This window comes from Astyanax mexicanus, chromosome 24 (genome assembly GCF_023375975.1).
Source record: "Astyanax mexicanus isolate ESR-SI-001 chromosome 24, AstMex3_surface, whole genome shotgun sequence".
In the NCBI taxonomy this organism is placed as follows: Eukaryota; Metazoa; Chordata; class Actinopteri; order Characiformes; family Acestrorhamphidae; genus Astyanax; species Astyanax mexicanus.
In genome coordinates, this window is record NC_064431.1 from 10556730 (window position 1) to 10568848 (window position 12119).

Sequence of the window (12119 nt, forward strand, 5' to 3'; positions counted from 1 at the left end):
CCACACTGCTCTCGGCTGTCCCTGTGTCTCACTTTGCTGCTGCCTGCTCTTCTTGTCCTGAGTTAAGTACACTGCGCACCTACATTACAAGTGGTTGGCCTTCCAAAGCTTCACACTTACCTGTGGACATGGTTCCATATTTCCATGTCAGGGATGAACTCACCAGTCATGAGGATTTGATACTTCGGGGAAGTCACAGACTGCTTGTGCCACTCAGTCTTCGTTCCCACATGGTCAGTTTAGCCCATGAAAGTCATCAGGGCATTGTCAGAACTAAACAAAGATTGAGGGACTTGTATTGGTGGCCTCGAATGGACTCACTGGTGCAATCCACCATCGCGGCCTGTGTGACATGCCAACTGAATGACAAGACTGCAAGAACGGCACCTGCTCCGCTGACCCCAGTAGAGTACCCTGATGGCCCCTGGCAAAAACTTGCCATGGACATAGTAGGTCCTTTTGAAATTGGCCCTGCTGAGTGCAAATTTGCTATTACATTGGTAGACTATCACTCCAAATGGCCGGAAGTAGCATTTGCTCCACAAGTGACTGCATGCACTGTCACTGATTTTCTGTGTTCTGTCTTTAGTCAGAAAGGGAACCCTTTGGAGCTTGTCACAGATAACGGGCCCCAGTTTCTCTCATCTGAGTTTGCTTCGTTTCTCAAGGACAGAGATGTTAAGCATATTCGCTCATCAATATATCACCCTCAAGGAAATGGGGCTGTCGAAAGATGGAACAAAGTTCTTAAGCATGCTATACTTACAGCAGAAAAAGAGAGGAAGCCATGGAAGGAATCCATCACAAAATTTCTGCAAACATATAGAGCTACTCCACATGCAACCACTGGGACATCTCCATTTGAACTCCTCTTTGGAAGACAGATGAGGACAAAGCTGAATGTCCTCCCACTGACTGAGATGGGCCCAGGAAACAAAGAACTACAAAAACGAGTGCAACAGCAGCAACAGAAAATGAAAACCTACACAGATTCCAGGCGACATGCCCAAACACCAAGGTTCAAGGAAGGGGACTTTGTGCGTGTGAGAAAGCCAACTCATGTGAAGAAAGGGAAGTCAAGGTTCACTGAGCCTCTCCAAATTGCATGGAAAAGTGGAACGCATAGTTACAAGCTCACCGATGGTCGTGTATGGGACGCCTCACGTCTGGCTATGCTGCCTGTAGAATTCAGCTTGTCTGCTGAAGAGCATAACAGTTCTACTCAACAACCAAGCCCCAGTGTTGTCAACACTAGGATTGAAAGACGTGCTAGACGGGAGCCCATATGGCTAAAGGACTATGTGACAAAATAAATTTGGCAATGCACTAATAGTCTAATGTTGTAGTATAGAACCTGACTGTTTAGTGTTTTGCGTGTTTTGTTTATGTTTACTTTAGCAATGCTCTGTTCACCAGTTAAGTAGGTTTATATATATATACATTTTTGTTGGTGGCCAACACTTATTTTCCAGATGGTACAATACTTTTGGTGAAAGGAAAATGTTATGTTCTATAGAGTTCTAAATCAGAACCTCCACTAGGAGGCACTGTATAAGTGCAGCAGGAGGAGGAGGTAGGCAGAGAAGAGGAGAACAGAGAAGTGTATGTTATGCAGTGTGCTCCAGTAAAAGACAAGTTGTGTTGAACTGGTACAGTTGTGTTTCTCTTTACTACACAACCTAACAGTGCCTCGTCTCTTTCTCTTCGCCCCTGTGTTTATAATGTAATTATGACCATTGTGCTACTTTAATGAATGTTTTTAAATTTTTATTCAATTAGATAATTACAGTACTTGCAGTACTTGGTTGATTGTGCAGTGTTTTGGGAGTACCATATTTTTCACACTATAAGGTGCACTATCAATAAACATCTTTTTTCTGGTCTATTTTCATAAATAAGGTTCACTGGATTATAAGGCGCACTATGTGACATTAGTAAGGAACAGGGGTATTGCCATGTTTTCCTTCTAATTCAGCAGGTCTCGCCCCTGGGTGGCCTGTAAAGCTAAGCTAAGTAAATTATAATTTATTGTAAAAACCTGTAATTCTTTAAAAAAACAAGCGCCGGATGTTTATTTGGGTGAGTAAAGCACCTCCCTTTATTTATAGTAAGCTTAGATTTCCAGATTTCCACTAAGGCTCGCTTAAGCGTGTTTTATCGTGCGAAAAATACGGTAGTTTATAAGAAACACGTATAAAAGTATAAAAAAAAAGAAATTGTAGCAATTCCAGTGCATATATATTCGCTACCTACTAAACATTAATAAAAATATATAATTATGAATTTAATTAAACACTAGATGTATGAATGTGAGTAGTCTCATGTCCACAGGCATCAGTTGAAATTATGATCTTTTTTATAATGGCAATGAAAGTTTTTAAGAACATTTGTTTATAATAAGACTAAATTAATAAAAAAAATTTATAGACATAAAAATAAATTACACGTCTTTATATATTTTAATAAATAAATGTTTTATCAATGTTTTATCGGATTCATCAATGTTCCTTAATGTAAAACTGCGCAAGGTCAAGACCCAACATTCTGTGCTAGAAATCACTGCATGGACTCAGGAACACTTACAGAAATCACAATTCACTGTACAACCCACAAATAGAAATAGTAATACACAGTATACAAAATACCAGCAAATAGATCTACTGCAGCACTAGCACGGCCTGACCAGCCAATAGGCAGATCCCTCAGTCTTTAATCTCTCCTGCTGAACAGTTCTGTGCCCCAAGTACAGATCACTGAGTGTTGGTGTGGAAAAGCCTTATAATGTTACATTCCTTTCTCATAAACATTCTGATCTGCAGTGGAAAAGCAGCCATTGTGTATTTACTTTTTATACAGCACTGTTAAAAATTGTAATCAACTGGCAGCATTTTTGCCAATATTGTGCTACTTTTTACAACACTGCACTGTATAGAATTTCACTGCCAATGAACACTAAAATACTGGCAGCAGAGACACAAGCATGTTATTGTCTATGTAATATACTGTGATTACTGAACACGTTGCAGTAAAGAAAATGGCAACTTGGTTATTTGGCCTATGACTTGCTTAAAATATTCAAGAAACTGCTTAAAATATTCAAGAAAAGTAAATTAACTTTAGGAAATCTGGCTTTTACTCATCTAGCTATTTACAGTAAGAAAACTTTTTAACCAGAGTGCTCAAACTTTGAATGTCAGTATATGTGCAGAACACAGTCATCAATAAAGAGCTGTAGACTTTCATAGACCTCAGATTATGTACTAATAATAGTTATAATGAATAAAGCTTAATGCATAGTGAATGAAGCAGTTTAGAAATGTCTGATTCAAATTAATTTAAACAACAAACAATGTTATAAACTATAATTTACATTGTCTTAAAAATGTTTTTACTAATACAATAATTATTTGCGATGGTGTTGTAAAGAAGAAACCTGGACTGTTATGGACTGAAACTATATCTATATATATCATAAGCAACTGGTATTATTTAGCAGGATAAGGCTCACCCACACCCAGAAATGTCTTCTTTGTCCTGCCCGTTCTCCAGATATATTACCAATCCAGCATTTATGGAGGAAGTTGGAGTTCCGGCTTCAGCAACCTATGAGTGTAATGCCGGATCTACAGGCCCAGCTGCAACATCTGTGGGTAAATATGCTGCAGGATGCCATATGGAACCTGTATTCCTCCATGCCCAACCGTATCTCATCTTGTGTCCAACAGGGTACAAAAAAACCTCCAGTAAATTATCCTTTCACTTTAATACTGTAATCACTTTTTAAGTGAGGGTAAACGTTCTGACTAAAGATTAAATGAAGAGAAGTTGTTGACTTTTGCACAGCTCTGTATAACAAGTATGTAACAGACTGTATTAATAGTCTTATTAATGGTATTGAAAGTCAGTATCACTGTAAACCAATCAATTATAAAAAATGAAAATCAAGAAAAATTGTCACAAGATATATAGAAGCTCTGTGGAGTTGCCTATCTTGCATTTATATTTATTCTCAGAAATTATAGAAGAATTCCCAGTTCTTGTCATAAAGAAAATGCATCTAATAATTTAGTGGGATAATCTATCATGGGCCACAGCCCTGCTGGTGTCTAATGGAAAATGCAGTTAGTTTTCTAAATAAAGCTATCTGAAGTTGGATCAGGGGCTCAACTGTGTGGTTCAAGGGAGTAATAAACCTTCCTAGTGACACAAGGGCCAATGTCATTACCACAATTTGATTTAAAACTCTATGCACCCAAATGCTGAAAGCAGTATATTGGTTTCTGTCACAGTAATTTATTGCACAGCTGCAAAAAATATTTTTAATAATTGGACCAGTATATAATTAACTAGTCTAAAACTAAATGGGATATTAGTGGCCACTGAAATTACAGCAGCTTTTTAGGGCTTAAGTTTAGGAGCACACATGTGAATCCACAAATCAATTCCTCTCTCATATTAATTTCACAAGACATATTGGTCAAAATGTTTAAAACACCTAAATATTTAAATAGTCTACTTTGTTGGCTTTCTTTTCTTATATTCCACCTTAAGCACTGCTATATCTGTTATATAATTTTTTTTACTAGATACTTATTAAAATTTTATGTTTAAATAATAAAAGTTAAATAGCGAAGGACTTTTTTTAAGTGTTACAACTTGTTTTCTTATTGTTATAGTTATTCCATCTTCAATTCTACATATGGATTGTTAAATGTCTTTATATTTGAATAAATCTCAGAAACTCGGAATCTCCTCTGTGAGGAGCAGTGTAGAGACAGTACAGGATGTGATAGGTGTGATGAGCCTAGTTTGTTCGTAAAGTAAATGATAATACTGGGTTTATATTTTTCTTGAAAAAATAACTCATTAAATCTCATTAAATGATTACCATGAAGTATAGAAATAATTGCATAAAAATAATTATGTTAGATAAAATATTAAAGAAAATGTTCTGTATACATCTGTATATTGTTAAGCTGATAAAGCAGGGAGAATAGTAGTGAAGAGTCCGGACAAAAAAAAATCCCATATTTTGGTTCAGGTAGGAGAACCTATCATCAGAGTCCAGACCACCTCTGCTGAAAATTTTATTTAATGTATAAGAGCCCAGACCCAGTTCTGAGTATTCATACAATATTTAAATATATATTTGTTATATATTTGTTAAATTATTTAAGCAGCTCACTCATATTTTTCCTTACTGTGATAAAGAGAGCACATGTATGTAAATGGTCAATTATATATAAGTTAAATTCCTGATGAACTATAAAAGCATTTACAGAATGTTTTTATGTTCTAGAAATCATTTTAGAACTACTTATATGGATGGTAAAATGTTTTATTAAAGCATTAGAAATGGAACAGAGCTGTAGAAGCAAACAATACACTTTTAAAAGCTTATATTTCCAGCACACATTCGCACACGGTCCAGCGATGCTCTCAGAAATGTTCATAGATGTTACTGAGTAACTTCAAGAGTTAAAGTAAAGGACATACTTTTCAACATACTTCTCCAGTACTCAACAGCTCTGCAGATTGATGACGTTGAGATTTTTCTATGGTTTATATAAATCATTATCCGATTATTTAAATAAAGATCGATTTGAATCGGAAAAAAACATTTCTTAAACCCACCACCAACAATTATGGGTTAAAATGCTTCTTTCTGTTTATCAGCAGACATCTCACTAATGAACCTCCGAAAATGTAAATATTTTTCATCCCTTGACAACAGAACCCTCCTCTCCTCCATACTTTTAGAGAAAGTTAATTTAGAAAACCCTACAGCAGTGCCAGTCTCCCACCTCCTCTTGTGTGTTTAAAAAGGTCACTCTGGTCTATTCGTGGCTTTGACCAGTCACAGTCCAAACTCCCTCAAGTCATAAGGAGGCAGTGATGCAGAAATACGAGGTGAGCATGCATGTTTCTGACTCAGCTTGGGACATACTCTTTTGCTGGGCCAGTTGGCAGCTCCCAAAATGCTGCTGTTGCTGATGTGGCCTGACTCCTTTTCTCTATTGTAGTTTATTATTCCCGTTAGAGGAGGCACTGAGTGTCCATAATAAATGGATCTCCAGTCCCACAACCGGAGGCAATATTTCTGCCAGTTCACCACAGTCAGACTGCAGGTGTGCCTTACTACTAAACCCAAACTCAAATGTGATCATTAATGTGCACAGCTCCAAATAGGACATAATAAACATCTTTTGACCAACTTGAAGTCTATTAGAATAGGTCTAAGCTATGCAAACATGTTTATGAAGTTCTCATATAATGAGATCTCACCAGCTCTATTCTTGTCAGTTTCAGTTAATTTCACAATGAGCCAGCCACGCCTTGTTGGTGGCCATGGCTTGTATACACTGAGCAAAACAACAAGCTAGTTCATGCTTAACTGCAATAGAAGCACAAAATTAATCATTTGGAATTCTTACATTTCCCTCATCTGCTAACTTGCCACAGACAGTAGGTACAGATCCCTCCCCCAGACAAAGTCTGCTGGCTAATCCTGCTGTGTACTGTCTTCTCACTTTCTTAACCAGCAGCCTGAAATGGTGTTCCTTTACCTGATCTAGTGGGAGGGGCTCTGGTGGGGGTAGACAGGTGAGGGGTGGAGCCAGGGTGGTTCCATGTAGGTTTCCTTATCGTGACATCACAATAAGGGAGCATCCAAACGGCTCATAGAAGCTTACAATTCCTGACACCAAACTCTTTCACAAAAAAACAGATGGGTGAGTTTTATTTAAGCTCACAAAAAGCACACAAAAAGTGAGTTTTGCATAAAATGTCCCCTTTAACCCTTTTGAGTTTTGAACAATCCTGCGGGCAGGATAAACTAAACTTCCGCCAAAACACTTATGTAACTCTGTCAGTTTTTGTCCTAGGAACATAATTAACAAGCACCAGAAAGCTTAAATGGTCTACTAGTATACAGCTCTGGAAAAAAATAAGAGAGCAGTTTTACCAACTTGAAGTCTGTCATTTTACTGAAGTTACATTACTTTTAAGCCAAATTTCTAGTTGTGGTGAGTGTTAGTTGGCTCCAGTGCATCTCTTATGCATTAGGTTAGGGGTAGGCTGTTTAGGACCTGGAAGGTTAGATTACTGCATAATTTATTGATTGTTATGCTCAAACTCACCTGGTAATAAGCTGTATGTTTCATTTTAAGTTATGAACACAACCTTAAAAAAATTAGGAGTTCCATTTATCTTACATCCACCACCTTCCACAGAATAGCAGCTGTGTCTATAGTTGATGGGGCCAAATGTAACAATTAATTAAACCAAACGCCCATATGTCTGCTCTTACCATTTTATAGAGGATAAACCAACATCCTTACATTTAGCTCCTTTAGCCACAGACACAGTGCCTCTCCTCCTTCAGGGTAAAATAGCTACCACAGCTACCTACTGTAAATAACTGTGAATAAGTTTTAATAACTTATTTGATATCACTTAATACGTAATCGATTATAAGCTGCATTATGATCAGTGCTCATAGCATTGGTTACTTCAGAGTGCATTTACTTTAAAAATAATACAACTGGAAACTATTTAAGAGGAATTTACTGGATATTCTATTCCATTTATGTGTAGTGGACTTTATGTAATTATGTCATCTACTATGCATTTTGTGGGCTTATTCTGGATTTTATTATACCTTTACATTACATACAGTGGTTTTGAATCATCCCAAATTAAGCCTTTTTATGACGGGAAAAGAGAGAGTGAGCGCTATAACGTGTAATATTGGCAGCACAGCAGTGCCAATATAACACGTTATAGCACGAACCTCGAGTGCGATTATACCACAGTTCCATTATCACTGTTTATTGAAAGATTTAGAGTTAAAGAGGGGGAGAAAATAGGATCTGTTTGGTTATAAACACTCCGAAAGTTCAAATAGTTCCATAGCTGCACTGTAAGCTCTGCATTTTCGGCCATTTTAGTCAAAATTGTGGACAAATATACTGTAAATAAAATAAACGTTTTTCAGGAGAGAAATCTGTGTAGATTAAAGTTCAGTGCTCGCTCCCCCAGCGCCCCCCAGTGGTGTATGACATCGCATTTGGTTTGTATTTGGGTTGTAAGCGCTGTATTTTTTGCTAGGTTACCTGTATGTGGCGGAGTAATACATGGAGACCTTTAATTACAGTGCATTATCGGCTATTAATGTCACTCATAAAACACTTCTTAGCCAATCACTTTGCAGGGTCGGAACTAACTGTGGTATACTTTAGAATAACAAACAAAGCACAAGGTCATGTTCGTATGTAAACAAGGTGAGAGAGGGACTCATCTGTTCATTCTTAAAAACACACTGAGAAGTGTGTGGGCAGTGCCAATTTATAATATTATTTGATTATCTTAATGTTAATTACCTACAGGAATTTGCTATATCTGTTTATTTTAATCCAGCATCAAAGGGAAAATTGTGTTTGATGGTCATGGTCATCCCAAAGTTCAACTCTGCATGAGCATCCTTTTCTTTGGCATTGTAAATCACTGTCCTTTCATGTAATGACCTTGCCTCTGAGAATGTGACAGCTGGGGTGCATTTGTTTATATATTTATTTTGTAATTCACAGCTTTGCAGCCTCAATTTGCATATGGAATTGTTTAGGCTGATTGTGAGACACCATATGGAACATTTGCTTCACAACAGAACAAGTAGGTAGGCAGTATTCAACTGTCTTTAGAAATAAAACTAAATGAGTGATAGGTATGTCTTTCTTTGTGTGGGATCATGTGGGTAATTTGCTGTTGAATGAAACCATTTTGATTATGAATCACACCTCCACTTCAGATTGCGCATGGCTGCAGGATATTTAATCTGTATCCTTGTGTCGCTAAAAAAGTATACACACACTCAGCAGGCATAAATATATTTTTCTTATACATTCACACACTCAGACACAAACTTTGGCATGAAAGAAGTTGCTTGCAATGCATGATAAGAGTGACGGTGGCACATTCCTACGAGAAATGCTATACGTGAGCTGAGCTACAGATGCCGTCCTGTACCCAGTGCAACCTGATGAGGTCCTCGCACGGCTCCCTTCTGGAAGAGTGCCCTTGATTGTCTGTCATTAGTCTGGAAATCCCTCATTGTTGGGGGGGATGGGATGGGGACAGAGAGAGCTACATTTAGATCACAGGAGGGAGTCCCTGTTGTAACTGGGGTATTATAAATAGCAGGCATTCAAGAAGAATTAAATCAATGATGTGCTACAGTTTCAGAAAACGATGACTTTTGTAAAAATTGTAAATGTGTAAAATGTTGACTCACAGTATCTTGACAATTTACTCACCATTGGGAAGTTTGCGGCTGTTCTCCATCAGCCAAGTGAAGAGGTTGGCAAAGTTGCAGTTGCACACCCAGGGATTGCCTTCTAACCTCACCACTCGCAGAGAAGGCAGCTGGCTCAGTGCCCCCACCTGCAGCCCAGACAGGGCATTGCGCTCCAGTTCAAGTTCCCTCAGTGAGGTCAAACCACTGAAGGCATCCTCATTGACCATGCTCAGGTAAGGGTTGTTGCCCAGGCGCAACTTGATCAGGCTCCGGGACTCGCCGAAAGTTCCTTTGGGTATTTCGGTCAGGTTGTTGCTGCCCAGGTCCAGGAACACCAGCCTTGAGGAGGTGCTGAGGGTCCCTGGCTCGATGTGGGAAAGTGAGTTGTTCCGGAGGTCCAGGTATACCAAGTCGCTGTAGAGCACGAGGAAGTCAGAAGGTATTCGGGGGATCCAATTGTTGGAAAGTAACAGCCGGCGAACATCCAGCGGGATTTCGTCGGGAAGGCGAGTTAGTCCTCGGCCACTACAGTCCACAGTGTGAGGGTCCGGGCACAGGCACGTGGCTGGGCAGTTTTCCCCTTGAGTTAGCAAGGCGAACGATATGAAGGCGAGAAAAGGCTGAAGCCGACAGACACATGGCAACATGGTCAAGAGAATGCGAATGGATGGAAGAGAGGGAAAGGAAGAAGGATGAGGAGAAGAAAAGGGGGGAGGCTGTCAAGGGGAAAAGGAGGGTGTGGGTCAAAGGGCAGGAGATTAGGAGAGGGGAGGGGAAGGGGAAAAACTCAAGGAGAAAGGGAGGGAATCAGTGCATGCACAGAAGCATCCTGCTGTCCTGAAGATGAAAATCTAAAGGATATCTGATATCTCTCGCTCGAGAGAGGCGGAAGGGCAAGACGACGATGCTGGTTCTCCGAGAGATCATGTAGCAAGCAGCGCGTGGAGTGAACTGTAGATAGATCGACTACTGGCTCTGAAAGAGCGAGGGGAGGAGAGATAACAAGCAGTGGGAGGGAAGGAGGGAGCATGAGGGAGAGAGAGCGAGAGAGAGAGGCGATGAGACAGGACAGAGAGAGCAGAGAGAGAAAAAGGGGAGGGGGGATTAACAAACAGAGATAAACATAACCCAGCACAGCATTATGAGGGTACATTTTAGGGGGCAAGACAACAGGTTTTGGGACATTCAATAAAAAGGTTCTCGCTCGCCTGTAGTTATTTATTTATTTACCCACAATCGATTACATGCAGAGGAGGAAGTAAAATGCCTGCCTGTCTGATACAAAAGGATCGTGCCAACAGCTTCTCCAGCATGCTGAGCAAAGAGTACAATTGTTGTGTCACTTTATTTGCCTCGAAGTGACCGGCAGCTGAGATCGTGATCATAGGCACTTCAGAACCTGGTGTCACGAAGCTGCCATTGCCCTGGCAAGAGGAGATGGGAACCTTCCACCAATTCCGAGCTAAATGAAATGTAAGAGCAGACACGTTGCTGCTTTGCTGTCTCTCGTGCAGTAAAGTCTGTACAGCTTTGTTTTTCAGCTCGGTTGCTATGGCAAAGAAATCTGAATATCCTCCAAGTCATGTGTGTGCAGATTGCAGTCCCCCATGGCGAAGTCCATCTGAATGCTGCTGGCTCCACACCGTCGCTCTTTACTCTTGTGTGGTCTTCCTTGCTTATTATAAAAAGGTACACATCTGGCATAGAGTCAACCTGTGGTGTCACTTCCTAGTAAAAGTCTCCTTTAGCACGCTGCTAAATTAATGTGGAAATATACTGTACTTCTTACAAGTAAGTGTAATAAAAAAATTAATAGTGGCTTTCCTTCACAGATCACCTTTTTGAATATCACAATATATTTGGTTTGTTTAACATGATGTATATTTGAGCATACATATTTTTAACAGGGTTATTCACCATTATCCTGTATATATTTTCCACACAGAATGGCCACTGGACCACAAGGTACAGAGGGGGTTAGGCCCCTGTTTTTTCAATCATAGGCTAGAAGGTATGGGGGGCACTTCTTTCCCTTCCCATGCATTGCGTCAGACTGACTTGTGTATATTCTATGTATGTGCGCCATAGGAGCGTATGTTAAGTGTTTCCAGCTGTGAGATGTTTTTAAACATAAAAGGTGGGACTTCAGGAATTCAAGCCAGAGAGCTCAGGATCAGACCAGCGATAACACTCTCTCCAAGCCAACCCGGGTGCTTGTTATGTGCTGTTTTTTGTACTAATTATTCTTTTCTGCAATAAATTTTCTTTTATACACAGAACAGTATCAGCAAAGACTTATTTCATGCATCTACATGACATCGTAGCTCAAGATAATACAACATAAAACACTTTAAGGTTTACTACATGATTCCTTTTTGACTTTTTTTTAGTATTTACAATGTAGGAAAAAAAAAAAAACTTTTTTCCCCAATTTTTTTTTAAAATGAAAGCATTTTTAAATAGATTCATCCTCTAGTCTGTCATAGTGGGCACAGGATGCTGCCTACAGGACGCCACCCAAAAGACGCTGCCAACAGAACACTGCTGGACATGTCTTGTTGGTGGACTATTCTCAATGCAGCAGTGACACTGATGTGTTTAAAAACTCCAGCAGCACTGCTGTATCTGATCCACTCGTACCAACACAACACACATTAATACCTCATACACCACCACCCTGCTGATCATTGTTACTGCAGTACTGAGAATAATGACCCACCACCTAAATAATAATATCTGCTCTGTGCTGGTCTATTTTGTGGTGTCCTGAGTATTGAACAACAGAGTGAAAGGAGGATAATAATGAAGTATGTAGAAAAACAGATAC

At 39.4% G+C, this 12119-nt stretch overlaps 1 protein-coding gene across 1 annotated transcript in view; it reads right to left on the bottom strand.

Annotated features, from left to right (window-relative positions):
* lrrc38b (leucine rich repeat containing 38b) overlaps positions 1–10353 on the bottom strand; it is a 66343-nt gene extending 55990 nt beyond the window's left edge. Inside the window, exon 1 of the mRNA XM_007240547.3 lies at positions 9312–10353. Coding sequence (XP_007240609.2) covers positions 9312–9939 — 628 coding nt within the window. The 5' untranslated portion in view covers positions 9940–10353. The remainder of the gene's footprint in view (positions 1–9311) is intronic.
* Positions 10354–12119: the final 1766 nt, after the last annotated feature.